Raw genomic sequence first — 19044 nt, 5'->3', positions numbered from 1 at the left:
TCTGTGAATAAGGGGAGGTGGGCATTGAATAATGCATTTTGCAACAATTTACTTCTTCATTTTTTTCACCTTTTCTCCAGACTGTTGAGAACTCAATCCACATAGCTACATCCCAAAACAATGTATTGGAATTTGCCATTTAATTCTCCAAAAAACAGAGAGGTATCAGGACAAGAGAGATAAAGGTTGGGGCATATTCTAGATGTGGAACAGTTGTTTTTAAACTTCAGTCTGCTGCAGTGTGGGGACTAAAATTTAAACTTCATGTGATGTTTCACTCTGTTTCTTTTTCTGTTTCCTCTAGATTGGAGGATTCTCATTAAACAAATTAACTAATTTTCATCTGAGAGAAGTCAAGAATGATGCTGCGGTTTGGGAGCATAACTCCACTGATGATTCTGATTTGCCACAAGAAACTTCCCCTAGAAGGGGCAAGGTGTGAAACTTATAAATTTGTTTCTGTAGTAGTCTAGCAGACATTGCTGTTCTCAAAAAAGAACAATCTTCTATTTCAGTTCTGTGCTTATGTTTCAAAACCATTAGCGGAACTAAGAGATTGGATGGCTGCTTGCTTCAAGGTCTGTTGTGCTCAGCTCTTGGTGCTAAGGAGCTGGCAGGAAAATAGATATAATTTCAAACTCTTCGATAAGACCCTGAATTTTAATCTGTTGGGGAGAATGTGGTTTACAGAGCTGGAGTAGTTTTATCTTGGAATTAGATTAAGCATATGAAAAATACTTTCTCTTTGCTTGGAGCTGTTCTTACAAATTATTCCTATCATAACTTTGTAAGAAACAAAGTTTGTGCAAAACAACTTTTTAAGAAACATATGACTGCATGTTGTGAGAGTTAACAGTTCAGCCTAGACTGGGCTGAAAAATAGGCTGTATGATCCATTCTGGCCTATGACATGAGATACGTGTTTTTCTTTGAAATTTATAAATTGCAACATAAACACTTAAAGAAGCAATTGTTATTAATCACTGATGCTACTCTTTACCATTGCTGCATTCTTTCATTTTGAAAGATTTTTGTATATACATTTATACTGTATCTTCCAACTTTTTAATTGTGGCTTTTATTGCAGTTGCAAGTCGAGAACCAATGATAAATTCTGCCACACTAGATTACAGACAACATAAAGGAAGAGTAGCAGTTAAACAGTTAAATGCTTGTGTACTACATATTGTTTAAGGTTTTCTTCTGTAATTGACAGGTTCCTTTAGTATTTGATGTAGGTCAGCTGTGTTCAGCACCTGTTGGTCAGCTCTGGCTTGAACTGCTTCGTTTCTATGCTTTGGAGTTCAATATGGCTGATTTGGTTATTAGCATACGACTCAAGGAACCAGTGTCTCGTGAATTAAAGGACTGGCCTAAAAAGCGCATTGCTGTGGAAGGTATATAAATATCTCTTAACAAACTTCGAAGAACTGTAACTTAAATTTTTATAAGGTGCTGACTTGGCTGTTAATATTGGCTGTTACAACTTAGAAATTTTTAATATTGGACTGGTTATAGTAGTATTTTTTTAATCAATTTGATATTTCTATTGGGCTTTATTTTTAACATTATCAGAAATAATTAAGTGAACTAAAAATTGTATTCAGCACAATTTGTAGATCTTGTGTCCTTACACAATGTTTAAGAGTTACAAGCAATTCAGAATCTGTAAGGATGTAAGTGTATTATTATTTTTTTAAGAAATTAACTCTTTCACTGCTGGCTCACTTCTTCTTTCTACTAGACCCGTATTCAATCAAAAGGAATGTGGCAAGATCTCTGAACAGTCAGCTAGTGTATGTGTATGTTCTTCACTGTCTGAGAGCAACTTATAAGTATTTTGCCTTGCCTCACAAAAAAAGTGCAAAATGGAGCAAAATACCCTCTTCAAATGCAAACGAGGAGAAATCCCAAATGCTGGACCATGGAAAAGATGCTATAAAGCATGAAGATTCTGACTTGCAAAACTTGGAAGGTAGAACAAACACAGCCATAGTAGAAGATAGCATAACAGAGGATACACATATTCCCAAGGAACATAAAATTGGTCCTTCAAAACTGTGTGATGGCTCAGAAAGTTTGACAGAAGAAGAACTGGCTGATGATATAAGTCATCTGGGAATTACCCATGAAGATTCAGACTGTGTAATTGAGGAAGTTATTTCTGGAGATAATGAGGATTTTAAACCTAGTTGTGAAGAGACAGAGAGTGAAAATGAAGATGAAGAAGAGGAGGAAGAGGAAGAACATGAACAACAAAAAAGACCGTGGGATACTGTTTTGGCTGCTGAGCAGACAATTGATGAAGACAGTGACAGTGGAGAACTCCCTGTTATGGTGAATGAGCATGAAGTAGAGACATGTAGGATTTCAGACTTAGAAGGTTTTCAACACACTGCACTTACAGAGAGTGATGAATGTGGCTTGGAGTGCAGTGGTATAACAGATAATAAGATTGACATTGATGAGTATAGTAGCACTGAAGGTACTGATGAACTGGATGAGTCCCCACAAAAATTCCTGTGTTCAGCACAGGGTCAGATATCCCAAATGATTAACTCAGATGATGAAGAGGAAGAAGAGGAAGCACCAACTCTTCTAAATCCGAGAGAATGCAGTGCTGCCATTAGAGCTGGAGGTGAACTAGATAACACCTGTACTGGATCTGGAGATGATGATGTGCTGTCAGAGGAAGACGATTTTTCCACCTCCAGTAAATATGAAAACAAACAATTCAAAGAAAGTGTAGCTGGACCTCTGAGAAGCAATTTGAGTCAAGAATATCTTACTGAGAAGGGAAGCCATTCTGAAGAGAGCACAGCAGTTGAACAGTGCTTAGAATCTGAACTTTTTTATGAATTCAGTAAACAAGCATTTACAAAGGGCAAGGTAAGCAAGCTGTATCAGAACATAAACATATTGCTTGTGTTCTGTTAGAAGTTATATGAAAGTGTTGCTCCAATTTATTAAAGTACTGTAGTTTTTAAAACTAATCCTGCTTTTTGTTCATGCAGTCTCCTACAGTAGTATGTAGCTTGTGCAAACGGGAAGGTCATTTAAAGAATGATTGTCCAGAAGACTTCAAGAAAATTGAGCTTGACCCACTGCCACCACTGCCACCCAAGTTTTCAGTTATTCTAGATCAAGTTTGTGTCCAGTGTTACCGTAAGTTTTTTCCTTTGAATATTGTGCCATAAAAAAAGAATCTGAAAAAAACCAGTAATACCCACAGACTAATGATGTTATAAGGTGACAGTTTATTTGCTACATTGGCTCCAACTCTTAGATACAATTCTACGATTTGGCTTAATGATAATGGTTCTTACAGAACTGCTGAGTAGTTTTTATCTCGAGAACTAGAAAGTGTTTAGATTTTTCTTCCAACTGGCTGGTTGATTACTCATACAAGAAAATAGATTTTTCCGAGAATTTTGGGTGGAGTTTTTGACTGATACTTTTGTATTTGTCTAAATTGAATTATGTTAACTGTTCCTTAACTTGTAGTTTTCATAAAAAAAAGACTTGAGTATTCTAGGAAAAATAGTGTCAAAATATCATTTTGTAACATTTCTCCACTTTTGTTCTTTTCAGAGTGACCCAACTTTCCTCCTTTCTCTCTCGCCATTTCTGACCAGACAAAATGCATTGTTTGTCTAATTAATGTTTTTCTTTGAGCAGGTATTTCTCTTCTACTTCATCCTTGCTTTCTTTCCTTCACATGTAAATTTTCTCTTTCTCTTTCCCTTCCCTTGCCCCACTGTAAACCCCTCTCTATTTTCACTTGAGTCTTTGCTCTTCCTAAAGAGCAGTTACCTAAACTGTTGTCATTTTTTCTTCTTTTTTAAAGATGATTTTGCTCCAAATATAGTAGAAGATCACGCTCGGGAACATATAAGACAAAGCTTAGAAATCTTCATCAGACAGGATTTCCCAGGTAATAAGGCCATTCTAACTTTATAGTTATATTTTTGATTGTTCATAGTGGAGTGTTTTCCAAGAAAACGTAACTTCAGTGTAATAAACACTTTAGTTTTGAATATTTAACCCATATTGTTGCTCAGCATTGGAATACTTCATTACATTAATTTTTGTTCCAAGTCTTTTAAGCTTTTTTTAAATTTGGAATTTTTTATGTATTCATATATAGCACACATTAGTAGGAAGGAACAATGACAAGTTAACAAAGAAACAATCAAAGCAGAAGTGGAATAGTTTTACATTTCTTATTTTAACTTTATTTATTAATCAGACTTATTTTTGTAACTGCGCCTACAAATAACAAGGTTTTTTTAGTACTTTCTACTGAAATTTACTAGGCTTGGAATATTTTAAAATATAGGCACAACATCTGGCCTATTCACAGAACCTAGGCATTTGATTTTTTTTTTCCTTTGTTTGTTTCTGGAGTTCTTGCCTGTAACACCTGGACAACAGTTCATGGTCTTTTAAAATTAGAAAAAGATTTTTTTGGCTGGAGCCAGGTATATCCCTCACCCTGAGGATCTCTGTACAAACCATTTTTCAGTCAGGTGTCAGCTTGAACCTGCATGCTGATGATTTAATTACTGGAAAACCTAACTTGTTTCTGGATTTGTCAGGCTGCTTATTTGAATCAGTAATAGTAGACATTCTTTTCTCATAAGCAAAGTTGATCAGAAAGTTTTAATGAACTACAGAAATACAATGGTGTTTTCCTGCCTGTATTAGAAGACATGCAGTGGTTTGCAGCTACATACATTTTGAGATTCTATGTTATATATAATTTTATATTTTTTGTTGATATATGGCTGTAATACAACCCATGCCTTACAGGAACCAAGCTCGATTTGTTTGGCTCCTCAAAAAATGGCTTTGGCTTCAAACAAAGTGATCTTGATATCTGTATGACAATAGATGGTCTTGAAACTGCTGAGGTAGGTTGAGAAGATTTTGGTTTTATGGTTAAACAAATGCAGAATTTTCTTATATTGTGTATCTAGCATAACAAATTCATTATTTTAAAAATGCTTTTAATATTAGAAGGAAATACTAAGGTACCACTAAGGCAGATTATTTTGGGGATGTTTACTGTTGCCCTAGGGGTGAATATAAGAAAAAAGTAGCCAATTTTCTCTGGAATTCTGAATTTCTAACTTTATTTGTGCAGATAAGTAACATTCTTGATTGCATAAGCAACTCAGAATGGGAAACAATGGAAGAGTACATCAGTCTCCTTTCATACCTAATATCAGCTTTAAAAGGTTTCCTTTATTATATTATCAGCAGTTGATTTTACATATGCTATTTTGAAACTATTTCTTGTATTCACATAATTCTGTATAACATAAAACATTGGATTATACAGCTTTAAGCTTAATGGTACATAATAAAAGGTTTGCCTAAAATACTTGCAGCAGATACATCTTTCAGCTTTTTTTCTTAATGTCTTAGGGACTTGATTGCATCAGAATCATTGAAGATTTAGCGAAAGTTCTCAAGAAACAGTCAGGTAATTTTCTGGAAAATTAAAATAAGTGATTCTGGTTTTGTTACTTCATTTGCTGTAGTAACAGTGTTCTGGGACACTGTAGCTGAAAATCATTAAGATACAACGAACATAAAAGAGGTTATGTTAGTAAGAGTGAGGTTGAATGTTTTGAACGTTTGGATTTCTTTTTGTTTGTATATATAGTTATTGAAGGTTATAATATTATTGGACCACATCTGATCTGGACAGATAGTATGTTTATAACTTACACACATAAGAATGATTTAAGACTTGAGGCTTCAGTTTAATAATTATGTATTTTTATGTTCAGTGCATTGGAAGTTGATAGTAAAAGATATTCTGATACAAGTCTGCAATGGGAATCCTAGTTTTTTTCTAGAAGAAATAATGATTTTTATAGTGCTCATTTTGGTTGTAATGAACTGTCATTTATGTCTTAAGCTTATTTCGCTATAAAGAATTTCTATACTCGTATTTAGACTGCTATTTATTTTTTTGAGGGGGCTAAACATACATTTGTATAACTGTTTATCAGATTGATCATGTTTGACAAATTTCTAAAATCAGTGTCAAAACATAACTGAAATACAAATTTGGTGTCAACTAAGATTTTATTTTGTAGCCTTTTGGCTACAGTTGGAAATTAAGTGATACTGTGTAGGATTGTATTGTAGCCATCCAGTAATAAAACATTTCATCCTAGGTTTAAGAAATGTCTTGCCTATAACAACTGCTAAAGTCCCAATTGTCAAATTTTTCCATGTCAGAAGTGGTCTTGAAGTAGACATCAGTTTATATAATACTCTGGTAAGGTTATCTCCTTTTTTATTTTATATTGTGTAACAAAAACCTAAGAATCTGTATTTTGAGACTGATATGATTGTTTGGGTGAGGTTCAAAAAGCAACTGTTTCCAATTACCTGTGGCAGTTTTATGTTTCAAAGAAACCTTTTTGGTTTTGATTGTTTGACTATGAGTGAGTCAGCGGCACAGTTGTGACCTCAGAGTTGTCACTTTCCTAAGAAAATCTATTAGTTCTTCAGTAATAGTAAGAAACAGTGGTTTAAGTATTGTAAGTCTTTCTCAAATGAGAGTAAAAATAAAATAACTTCAGATTTCTTAGACTCCTCTTACCATCATGGCTCTTGCCTAGGCTTGAGACCTGAAATAGTGATTGTGAACCCAGCTTGCCTGAAGTGTAACATATTAGAATGTAAAAAAAAAATTTTTAAAAATCATGTGTTCTTGGCCAAACATTTTAAAAACAGATTTAGTTTATTTCAGTGTCTTAATTTTCAAGTCCCTGTTCCGTGAAACAACAAAGGAAAGTTAAGTCATAGAGGCAATTTTTAAGCTTTCTGAAGGTTTTTTATGGACTCAAGGGGAGTCTTGAGGAGAATACCTCAACCACTAAGTGTGAAAATGTTCTCCGTGAAGTTATGCATTCATACGTGTCCATTGGTAGCTCTTAAAGATCTGGACTGAAATCTCTGAGTTCCAGTAGTTACCTTCTACCAAATATTTTGAAAATGTAGTAGGAGATTAATGCTTCTTGTTTTGAAGTATTGTTCTGTGAATGCTGCTTTGTACCACTTCCATACAGATTAAGGAAGTTGCTTGACTTTTAAAAGAGCAGATGATAACCTCATTGTGGAGTGCTTCCTTTCTCTATATATATTCCTGCTATGCAGGGCTTCACATGTGCATTTCTTGAGGACACAACTTAGTTCTTCTTTTTCATTTTTCAGTTTATTTTCTTCATGACTTCAGAGCTTTTTTATTTCTACATGACTTTCTTACTTTTGTAGGCCTTGCATAACACCAGACTTCTGTCATCATATGCAGCTATTGATCCTAGAGTAAAATATCTGTGTTACACAATGAAAGTCTTCACAAAGGTAAGTATGTTTCAGGCATTCTAGAAGCAGTAGTTCCTGCAGCAAGGAATGATCACCATGAAAGATAAAAATCATGTTTGTTTTTCTAGATATGTGACATTGGAGATGCATCTCGAGGTAGCCTGTCATCTTATGCATATACTCTTATGGTGCTTTATTTCCTTCAACAGAGAAATCCACCAGTCATCCCTGTTCTTCAAGAGGTACGATATATCAGAAACAAATTAATAACTGTACATGGTATTGATCAGAAGAATGTCAGTGCTGAATATGAAAGGCTCTTCTAATGAGTTTTAATACTACTCTTTCAGATCTACAAAGAAGCAAAAAAGCCTGAAATTTTGGTTGATGGCTGGAATGTGTATTTCTTTGATAAGATAGAGGAGTTGGTGAGTAAATCAGGCTAATGGAATGTTACCTGTAGCTTGGCAAATGAATAGAAATTCCTTCTAAAGACAGTGTTCCCAAATATAGAGGTTGACTTTTGTGGTTTAACCCCAGCTGGCAATTAAGCACCACACAGCCTCTCTCTCATTCCCCCAGCCCCATCCCTGGTGGGAAGGCTAAATAAAAAAAAAAAAGTAAAATTTGTGGGTTGGAATAAAAACACTTAATTAATTGAAACAAAATAAAATAATAGTTCTCATACTTTTAATTGTTACAATGATGTTAATAATAATAGTAGCAGCAGCAGTAGTAATAATGGTAGTAATTAAAAGAGAGAGTGGACTAAAACATAAGAGAAACAAGAGATGCCCAATACAAGTGCTCAGCAGCTGCTGACTGATGCCCATCCCTCAGCAGCAGTAAGTACCTCCTGGCCACTTCCCCTGAGTTCATGCATATGGTATGGAATATCCCTTTGGCCATTTTGGGTCAGCTGCCCTGGCAGTGCTCCCTCCTGGCTTTTTGTGCATCTGCTGGCTGGTAAACTGGAGAGTCCTTGGCTTCAGTGTGGGTACTACTGAGCTGCAGCTAAAATATTAGTGGGTTATCAATGTGATCAGCATTATTCTTATGCTAAATACACAACACAGACTATACCAGCTACTGAGAACAAAGTTAATTATATCCAGAACAAATGCAGGAATGGAAGTGGAGTAGCTCCTGTTTTGAAAATCCCATTCTTGTGTTGTAAAGCTTTTAGAATATGGTTGGTCATAATTCATCTGTGAAAAAATAAACTCCAAAATCTGACAAAATAGATCACAAAATTATTTTAAGCTGTTAAGGATGATTAATTGTTCTTTGTCTCTCTGTATGAAGATAACTGCTACCATCTGTATGTCTGGTCATATCTGATTAATTCCCTTGAATAATTTTGTTTTATGCAGTGGTGGTATTCACTTTATAAAGTGAATTGATAAATTATTTTCTTAAGAAGAAGACCTAGTGCCAGAAGTTCTATTAATTGTCCACTTAGGTTGTTAATGGACAAAAAATATACTGTTTAAAATCAATATTGGATTATGAGTATAAATTATGAAAGGAAGTATTCTAGTGTAACTCTGTTATTTTTCTGTGTAAAACAAATGGTGAAAATATATTATGGAAATCAAGAAAATGCTTAATTGTAAGTACTGAATGTAACAGTAATTTTGTCATTTTAGTCAGTTGTTTGGCCAGACTATGGGAAGAACACTGAATCTGCTGGGCAGTTGTGGCTGGGACTTCTCCGATTCTACACAGAAGAATTTGATTTTAAAGAGCACGTCATCTGCATCAGGAGAAAAAATCTGCTTACAACTTTCAAGAAGCAGTGGACCTCCAAGTATATTGTAATTGAAGGTAAAACCGTATAAAATACCGGAATATACAGAATTTCTTTAACATGAAAATTTTGCTTTTTTCACAAGGCTTATTTATTTTTCTGTTACTAGATTATAAATTGTTAAATGCCCATGTTTTGCACGCATCTCAAAATTGCCATTGAGTTTCAGTCGTGCTAAACAATATTCTGAAGGGGTTTTTTGGCTACTGAAAAGAAGTTGCAAAGCAAACTTCACACTTTTCATTAGGAAAGGAAGTAAATGGCAGAAAAATAGATTTAATAAAATCCTTTGGCAAAGAAATAAGGTATAATGCAATTGAGGTGTTCTCAAAAATACTAGGTTTAGCTGAGCCAGTATTACCTGAAATGATTCAACTCTTTATGATTACTGTTTATTATTGTGATCTCTGACAGAGAAAATGCAGTGACATATTTTAGAAATAATCTGTAACTTGTTTTCTGGCCCATTTCATTTTCATGGAAAGAATTTGTCCTCTTTTGTCTGCACATTGAGGAATGCCTGTCATGTTATTTTCTACAGATCCCTTTGATTTGAACCACAATCTTGGAGCTGGATTGTCAAGAAAAAGTAAGTTTCTTTTAACGATTTCAGTTAAAAAGTTGACGATCTTGTCTTGGATGCTGTTTTACATTCTAGCTTGATATTTAAATGATGACTTCAGTTTGGGGTTTTTTTTCTTCCACAGTGACAAATTTTATAATGAAGGCTTTTATCAATGGCAGAAGGGTATTTGGTACCCCTGTAAAAACATTTCCTAAAGAATACCCATCAAAAATGGTGAGTTCCTTCTAAGAGGAGTATGTGTGAGCTCTTTGGCGTATAAGCCAAAGAGCCTTTGCTCTTTGCCTTTGCAGGACTATGGCTACACTCACTGTAAACTCTTTCTCTTAAACTTTCACACTAATCTAAAAATTGTGGGGGTTACCACTGAGTACTGTTTTGATGTTACCTGCATGTAAAATATTTTTGTATGCAGAATGCTAGTCAAGTCAGAGTTTCATTGTACAGATTTATGTATTTTGATCCAAATCAATACCACCTTAACCTTTCTTAAAACTGCAGTTTTATAATAGTGTGCAGACCTGATGGTGAGTAGGCTGCCTGTCAAAGAAGAGATCAGTGGCTATTTAATTCATTAGGTCTTTCAGGGTTCAGCTACAGACCCCAAGAGTATTCCTTTCTGTTACTCTTACTGCTGTTTTGACACTTTTGTATCTGTCCTGGTTTCCAGGTGTTTGGATTTTCATTTTAAATATATGATTTCTCCTACAGGAGTACTTTTTTGATCCTGAGGTTCTAACAGAAGGAGAATTGGCACCAAATGACAGATGCTGCAGAACTTGTGGTAAAATTGGCCATTTCATGAAAGATTGTCCCATGAGACGAAAGTGAGTATAGTATTGGTGTCTGTATCTTTTTTCCTTAGGTTTGTTTAGGAAAGGTTAGGATAGTAATGCTAAAGCAAAATGTGTACATGCTACAAGTTATTTCATAACCTGAATTAAATTTAAAATGTATCAATTCCTCTTTTGGCAGTGGTGGATAGTGCTGCTGCAGAACTGTTCAAGTATCAATACTGACTCTCCACTTCCTTTTACAGGAAAGGAGTAGTCAGAGAATCTAAATATTCAGCAGAGCTCAGTGACTGTGTGCTGTGAAAAGTCCTCATGGATACATTCTGTATTATTATTTATTGAATATCTTCTACTACCAGAATTTTGCTGCTCCTAGCAAGATGTGATTTTGTCAAGTTCACAGAATCGTGCAATTCCTATCAAAAGCAAGGCAAGAATGTCACAGCATTATTTTTCATAAGCACACATATATGAGAACAATGTCCTGTTTTACATCCAAGAGAATGCTTCTTGTTCCTGAGTAGTCAAGTCCAATATTCAACCACTCTCTTGCAACAGATGAATGGCTACATGGCTTTTGCCGCTCCTCCTGTTATGAAACTTAAAACTTATCCTTTAATTTTGATTTTAGTTAAGACAAAGTTCTTTAAAGACTTCATGTCTAAAAAAGAGTGAGATCTTAAACTTTTATGCTCACTTGTAAGGTAGATGGAAAAATCTAACCATTGTTTAGAATTTACTTATGTTAAAAGCTGTCATTTAAAATCATTTGCACTTTCCTGTAACTAAGTAAAAAAAAAAGCTACTAGCATCCTGTTGGATGAAGTGGCAGTTCCGCTACACATTAGAGATTTGTGATCTTAAATTTTTCATTCTGTTAATTTGGAAGTTTACTCAGCTTTAGCAATCACAAGCACAGTAACTGATGATAGTTTGAAATTAAAGAATGCTGAAGTTTATTAAAGAATGGTGAAAGTCCAAACTGCTGTCTTAGATCTATGGATTTTTAATCTTGCATTCTGAAGTGAAATACCAGCTCATTGCATATACTCAGCTATGTTCTATACATCATTAGAGGAAAAGAAAATGAGATTGTGCATCTAAGAACAGAAATGCCCTGTGGGGTAAGACCACTGATACATTTGAATCCTCTGTTCAGCCATTTATTGCAAAAGGGAGTGCTGTCTGTGAAGGGAAAACTAGTTGGTTTTTGTAGTCTCTTCTCATGCATTCCCTCAGCATCTGTAGTTGCTGCATAAAAGAGATGTTAGAGCACATACCTGCCCTGCTCTGCTAATGCTCATTTGTGGACTGGATTTCTTTATGATTTTGTCCATTAAGGTTTGGGGTTTTTTTCCCATGAACCTGATTCTCTTGGGTGTCCTTAGCAGTCTTCTATGGCAACCATTTCCATAAGTGTTCTGACTGATATGTGAAACAGTGCTTTCCTGTATCTGTTTAAAGCTAATCTTGGTCATCCAAAAACTTGCTGAGTGTGCACTTAAATCTATTTGCCTGTGTCCCTAACAAAGATATTAAATAATATTGGTCCCAGAACAGACCCCCGAAGAGTACCACTCATCACTGGTGTTGACACAGACATCAAGACATTGACCACAATGCTTGAAGTGAAACTATCCAGCCAATTCCATATCTACTGAGTGGTCCACCTATCAAATCCATGTTTTTCCATTTTGTAGACAAGGATGTTGTGTAAGACAGTGTCAGATGCTTTGCAGAAGTCCAGGTACATGATGTCAGTGACTTTCTTTACCCACCATTTCTGTAACCCTTATTTATAGAAAGCTACCAGATTTGTGAGGCATGATTTGCTCTTAGCAAAGGCATGTTGGCTGTCACCAGTTGCCTCGCTGTTTTCCACTTGCCTTAGCATAGTTTTCAGGAGGATCTGTTCCATGATCTTACCAGGCAGAGGTGAGACTGACCAGCTTATAGTTCCTTTTATGCCTTTTTTTTAAAAAAAGCTCACCTTGAAGCTCATGCCATTATTTTGCCTTCCATTCAGTTTTGTGAAGTATTTTCCAAGTTTCTAGCCATTAGCAATACATCCAACTTGCCAAAGGAGCCTGGTGTCATCTTCAGATTCGGAGGTTTCACTTCTGTCTCCTTCTCTAGTCATGTATGAAGTTGTTAAATGAACCAAGTCTGACAGTGGTAGTGTTTCTTCACTACTAGACTTTTAAGTCACATAGACTGTTAGAAGCTTCTCTCAACAGAAGAGACTTTTAGAGTGAATGTGCAGTTTCAGAAGGAAAGAACTGAGTTCTGGTTGAGTCGCACAAATAGAAAAAAACCCAGAACTGTAGCCCTATTTTTTTGTAATTCTTTAGCATTTTGCTTGGTGTTTCTTTTCTTTCATTGTATGCAACTTGAGTAGTCAGATTTTCAGTTGTTCTTATATTTTTTGTTACCATTATTAGCATTTAGAACTGTATTATCATCTAATTGTAAAATTAAATGATTAAATACTTATCATGAGTGATGAAGTGGAGCACTGTTTGGTGGAAGAGTCAAAGGAAAAATATGGCAATTCACTTTATTTTGTCTAAGAATTTTTTTGTCTAAGGACAGCACATGCGTTTTCTGTTTGGATTTTTTTATTGACTGTGTGTATAAATGTAAGGCCTCTGAATTCTGTAGCACTTTTCTGCTCCTGCAGACTAAGACGGCGTCGTGATTATGAAGGTACACAAAGGTATGGAGAAATCAAGGAGAAAAAAAGCAAAGAGGACAAAGAAATGCAGAATAAACCAACAGAAAAGGAGAACTTAATCAAGGAGGGAAAGCTGCACCTATGTACACCTCAGAAGAGGAAACTGGCAAGGGTAATAGTGGAAACTGGAAGAGAAAAGACTCCCAGGCAATCAGCAGAGAAGTGGAAGCGCCCGGAAGACAGAGACGTAAGAGAAAAACGTTGTTTTATCTGTGGAAGAGAAGGTCATATTAAAAAGGAATGCCCACAATATAAAGGAGTTGCAGGTATGCAACTGATCAAGCTGAGTAGTTTAAATAACACTTATGGGTTTTTTTTGTATTTTTAACATGATTGACTAACAGATAAGGTTTTTGCATCATGTAAATGTGGGGTTTTTTTTTAATGTAGTCACATTTAATCATTTTCCCTTCATCCTCACCTTCCTTTTAGAAATGTGCTGTATCCAGGGAGATTTGGCATGGTTTCTCCTAGCAGATAAAATACTTGTAATAAAAAGGGTATGAGTATCAAATATGTTGAAATTTCTTTCATTGTCATCACAATATATGAGTTTGCCAACATTTCAAATTACCGGAAGCTTCTCTTCCAGTTCATCATAATTGCAACAAAAGCTAGTGTTACAGCTCTTCACATTACCTCAACCAGAATGATTCTGTACGACCCTGAAATCAATATGAAAAGTGTACAGATTTGTTCAGTTTGAGTTTTGTGAATAAAATGAAATAATGTCTTTGACAACTCAGCAGTTGAAGGGATACAGAAGTTCATCTTACAGATCCTGACTAACAGACTTGAATGAAATACTGCTAAGCAAAGGTATATAATCATCTAAGTCTTTTTTCAAATATGATGGATCGCTCATTATTTGTGTTGTGAATATCTTTCTAAGATAAAACTGAGACTTAAGACGGTAGGTGGTGTGTGTAATTAGCTTCCAAAGGAACAAAGTATCACTCTTTCCCTGTAGGTAAACCTGGGTGCACTTAAGTTCAGGCTGGAAAAAATTTGTTTTACAAATTAGTCATGACTTGACCTCTTAAAGAAACAGATTGGAGTCTTTTATATAATTATATTTTTTCAACCAGCTTTTCTCTACTTGAAAAAATATCCAGTCTGCCTTAAGTCAGAAAACTCTTCGTAGTCAGATGCATTTAGTGGAAGAGAGCATAAGACTTTGTTAAAATACTGGAAGAGGGAGGAAAATGGTGCAAGTAAATTAAAAACTGTGAATATATTTGGAAGTATTCTTACTTTGATAGACTACTAGAAGTACTGGAGGGACAGAAAAGTTGATGAAAAATTGAAACCATATTTCATTCTGCTTCTGACCTTCTGAAGGTGTATGTCAAGTCTAAATTTAACTTTTGAGTTTTTTCATCTTTGACCTTGTCTCACTAAACTTCTCTTCTAGCCATTCTTTTTGCTGTGATACTGAGTCTGCTAAGGTGAAGGGAAATATGCCTGACTGTTTCATATTCAATCACATTTAGCATTCATCACATGAGAGCTATACTTAGGCTGTACAGTATATATATATACTATATATGTCTAAAAAAGTAAGTTCTGCAACAGGTGTTTTTATCTGGTATCTGTATTTTGGGAATTAATATATTTCAATTTGAAAGAATTGGTGTAGGCTGAGCTTTGTCTTTTACTGCTTGCTTCGTGTCTCAAGTGTTCTATCTAGTTGAATAAAGTACTACGAACGAATGCATCAAAGAGTTCAAACTTCACTCTGCATTGTGCATTTTGTGAGACTGCAGACACTTCACTTACCACCTTACCTTCATTCATTCTAAGTTCCCTGTCTCCTGCTGATTTTGGAGGAGGATACAAAGATTAATTTATTATAGGTTCCTAGCTTAAATGTATGTTCCTATATTATGCAAGTTTTCCATGTCATAAAATTAAGGAAAATAACAATTTCCTACATTCTTAGTTTTCTTGTTCTAGATAGAAAATATTTTGGTGCTTTTCTGTTTAATGATAACTGAAATGGAAACTAGTTTCCAATTAGCAACTCCTTTTTATTATTTTTTTCAGATGGCTCAAAGCCAGAAGTGTTGTGCGGGTCCCCTTCTTTACCCACTGCTGTCAAACATGCTGGTAGATTAAATCAGGTAAACACCAAGTGACACTTCGGTTTCATCTTTTACTTTTTATATGTTTTAAAGTAATTAGGAAAAGCTTTACTTAAGCTTTCAAGGAAAAACTTTTGTTATGAAATTAAATACTTCAGTTTTGTTGGTTTATTTATATGTGTATGTTTTTTATAGGGAGTGCTTATGCATGAAGAAAAAAAGAAACAAAAAGGAAAAGTATTTTTGAGTCCCCAGTCAGGTTTGTATATCTTCAGTTCAATTCAGAAACTATGGTTAAAAGCCTGGCCAGCAGGGCCAGGGAGGGGATTCTGCCCCTCTGCTCTGCTCTGCTGAGAGCCCACCTGGAACCCTGCATCCAGCTCTGGGGTCCCAGCACAGGGAGGACAGGGAATTGTTGGAGCCGGTTCAGAAGAGGGTCACCAAAGATGATCAGAGGCATGGAGCACTTTTCCTGTGGAGAGGCTGAGAGGGTTGGGGTTGTTCAGCTTAGAGAAAAGAAGGCTTCAGGGAAGACTACTGTGGTCTTTCAGTTGTAAAAGGGGGCCTTTAAGAAAGGTGGGAACAAACTTTTTGGCAAGGACTGTTGCAATAGTAAGGGGTAATTGTTTAAAACAGAAAGAGGGTCAATTTACATTAGATTAAAGAAAAGTTTTTTGCAACAAGGATGGTGAAATACAGGCACAGATTGCCTAGGGGTCGATGTTTCACCCCTGAAAACATCCAAGGTGAGGTTGGATGGGGCTCTGAGCAACGTGATGTAGTTGGAGATGCCCCTGCCCACAGCAAGAGGGTTGGACTGAATGACCTTTAACCCAAATTGTTCTATAATTGTATGATTCTTCATCAGTCCTTATAGAAACTAGCTAATTTGCTGAATACAGTGACAGATTGAACAGGCTGAAGCCACCTATTTTTTTAATCTGGAGAAGTGTACAAATTTTGGGTTTTGTATTGGAACCAAAACTTGGGCATAACAATTCTGTGCCTTTATATCATTTGACTCTGGTGGATTTATTTTGCAGCATGGTATGGTGGAGTTGTATCAATCTCTTCTGTTTCAGCTTACATGGGGTTGGTTCTCTGATTCTTCAGGGACAAAACATGGAATGCTTTCCTTTGAGGGTTTCTTGCAGTAATTGTCTAGAGTTATACATGATAAACTAACTTAGAGATTATCAAACCACATCCTTGCTCTGAGCTGACAAAATGCAACCGAGTTAAAATTACATTTAGAAGTAGCAGTGGGAGTGCATTATAAAGGCCTTTATGTACTCTTTCTGAATCAGAAATGTTTTGCCTTAAATGTGTGATTAGCAATGTAGCTTCCTTACAGCAATTTCACACGCTTACTAGCGAGTACAATGAAGATTTTAAAAGAACGGCTGCTTTTGTTTAAATTACAATTTCTAGTGCACCTCTGCAAACCTTTCAGCACCATGGGTATATAATACACTAATCTCTCTGCAGTTGGAGGGGACCTAATAAATTTTCTAAAATTTTGAAAACTTGACTGCAATTAAGTATCTCAAATTTAATTATCAGTTTTTTTAGGAAGACATATCTTTTGTTAGCAAGACACATTTTTTTGTTTTCGCTGGAAGGCTTTTAAAAATCTTAAGTTTGGGGATTTTGTAACACAGAGTGGTTTGCCATTAGGTGTTTAGTTCAAGAAAATGCTAGTTCTCAATTTTGTGTCTATTTACTATCTAATTACTGTCCTTTGGCAGGTAATGATGTTAAGATGATCTGTGTGTCCTTTCGTTGTAGTTTGACATGACAGAAATTTTCTTCTGTCTTTTTGTTTCAGTTGGTTTATGTCTTTCTGGTTTTTTTGTGGGTTTTTTTGTTTGGTTTTGTTTTTTAAAACCCAACAAATAATACCTTTTAAAGCATTATGCTTTTTTCCCCCCAATTTAGGCAGCCTTTCCAATAAATACATGACTCAGGGAAAAGCCTCGCAGAAGAGGACCCAGCAAGAATCATGAGGGATATTAAGCACTGATAAATTGCAACACAGGCCCATCGTTCACTTAAAAGAAATGTCTTTGGCTAAAGCCTATGAATTCGCAGGACAGCAGCATAGACAACCTTCAGCTTAAGTTCAATGAAAATATGGGTGTTTTCTTTTAGATTGCTAGTACAAGCAACTGTGGATTTTAATACAGACCCCTGTTCTTTATAATAGATTGTTTGAGCATTTTAATAGAAAGCCATTATGTTTTGTATTTGTTTATTAGGTTATGCATTTAGAAAAGGGCAGGTACTAAAAATGAACTGTTTTTAGGGTTTTGTTGTTCCACCTGACCATTTTAAACTGCACTAAAACTATGTGCTAGCCAAATAAATTATATTTTCTTCAAAAATGAATCTTTTGAAGGAGCAAATGATATTTATTAATGTTGATTGTTTACTGAATCCTTGTGTGTTTGAGATGTTTGTAAACTGCTATATTCTTTTCTATTTCTCCAGAGAAATAAAAATGTAGGCACTAGTCATCATATGTTAAACAATCTCTGAACAAGCAGTGCCACTGAGATTTTGTGGGGTTGTTTTCTGTTCTGTGACTTTATGGGAGTTTATTTGCTGCTGTGCTCGTGTTCAAGAAAGAAAGACTAGATAACAGGTCAGTCCTGTTTTGTTGCTGCTAAGAATCTTTTTCAAGGCCTTGGGGATACAGACAAAAATGCTTTAAGAAATAGAGGTATTATATTTGGCAACTGGGGAAAAATACATGTCTGTTTTCATAGAATATGAAGAGGATCCTTGTACCAGTCAAGAATTTACATTCATTAGTAGTACGAACTTGAGTTTTACTTGAAGTCCTTCCAGAGGTGGTAATGTACCATCTTATCTTGTTCAGAAGATAATTCGTTATGTGTTAAAATTGAAACCACTGTTAATTTATGAATCTGAAATAAATTAAAAAAAAAAAAGTGAAAATCAGACTTAAGTTTCTCTTTTTGTTCGTAAGGTTGTAGTTCTCAATATTCCTGACATAAATGTAGAATTAATGCTAATCTACTGTAATTACCTGGATTTAGAACCATCATGTTAATTTTTTTCCCTATCTATTTTTATGGAAGTTGAAAGCTAGAATTGCCAAAGGGGTCTTAGGGAACTAGCATCCTAGGTCTTGTTTTGGTTTTCACCCATCTGAAACCAGCTATCTATGAACTTCCAGATGTGTTGCTTTCACAAATAATTTCTTCTGTGTTCTTTCCTAAACACATTTTCAAGTGTATTACCTTTTTGCTTTATTTAGCTCTCTTTTTTCAGAGCAACTTCCAATTTTGCTGGTGGGATTGAAGTGTATAAACCTCTTCTGAATGAGGTGCATACTCTGTCCTTCTTAATGATATGGAGGGACACACAGTTGTTTATTTATGCTGCCTTTTTTATTGGAAAAAAAAGTGCTGTCATCATATTTCTCAGTAATTTCAGAGGCTTTTGATGTCTGAGTTTCCAAAGCCAGAATGTGTTTTATGCTGTGAACAGTAGATTATCAGTGCTGAAAAATCAAGAAATATGAAGGTTTTTCAGGTTTGCAACACAGTTAACTGTTTTAAACAGGTAAGTCAGTGTTATTTAGCTGTTTAACTACTAGATCATACACATCCGTTTTCCCTAATGTAATTGTTCTGGTGAAGTTTGTTTCCTAGCTATATTTAAAA

At 35.3% G+C, this 19044-nt stretch overlaps 1 protein-coding gene across 2 annotated transcripts in view; it reads left to right on the top strand.

The window, feature by feature from the left end:
• TUT7 (terminal uridylyl transferase 7) overlaps positions 1-18313 on the top strand; it is a 31464-nt gene extending 13151 nt beyond the window's left edge. For both annotated transcript variants that reach the window (XM_041399496.1, XM_041399495.1), the window contains exons 11-29: positions 305-436; positions 1217-1397; positions 1745-2889; positions 3015-3165; positions 3848-3934; positions 4813-4913; positions 5431-5488; positions 6192-6295; positions 7297-7386; positions 7476-7589; positions 7698-7775; positions 8997-9174; positions 9699-9746; positions 9865-9956; positions 10452-10567; positions 13215-13534; positions 15315-15391; positions 15548-15611; positions 17291-18313. In XM_041399496.1, the coding sequence (XP_041255430.1) occupies positions 305-436; positions 1217-1397; positions 1745-2889; positions 3015-3165; positions 3848-3934; positions 4813-4913; positions 5431-5488; positions 6192-6295; positions 7297-7386; positions 7476-7589; positions 7698-7775; positions 8997-9174; positions 9699-9746; positions 9865-9956; positions 10452-10567; positions 13215-13534; positions 15315-15391; positions 15548-15611; positions 17291-17358 (3204 nt within the window). In that variant the 3' untranslated portion in view covers positions 17359-18313. The remainder of the gene's footprint in view (positions 1-304; positions 437-1216; positions 1398-1744; positions 2890-3014; positions 3166-3847; positions 3935-4812; positions 4914-5430; positions 5489-6191; positions 6296-7296; positions 7387-7475; positions 7590-7697; positions 7776-8996; positions 9175-9698; positions 9747-9864; positions 9957-10451; positions 10568-13214; positions 13535-15314; positions 15392-15547; positions 15612-17290) is intronic.
• The last annotated feature ends 731 nt before the right edge of the window (positions 18314-19044 follow it).

This window comes from Onychostruthus taczanowskii, unplaced genomic scaffold (genome assembly GCF_017590055.1).
Source record: "Onychostruthus taczanowskii isolate IOZ18803 unplaced genomic scaffold, ASM1759005v1 scaffold161, whole genome shotgun sequence".
NCBI lineage: Eukaryota > Metazoa > Chordata > Aves > Passeriformes > Passeridae > Onychostruthus > Onychostruthus taczanowskii.
This window is presented reverse-complemented; position numbering and strand designations above follow the sequence as displayed.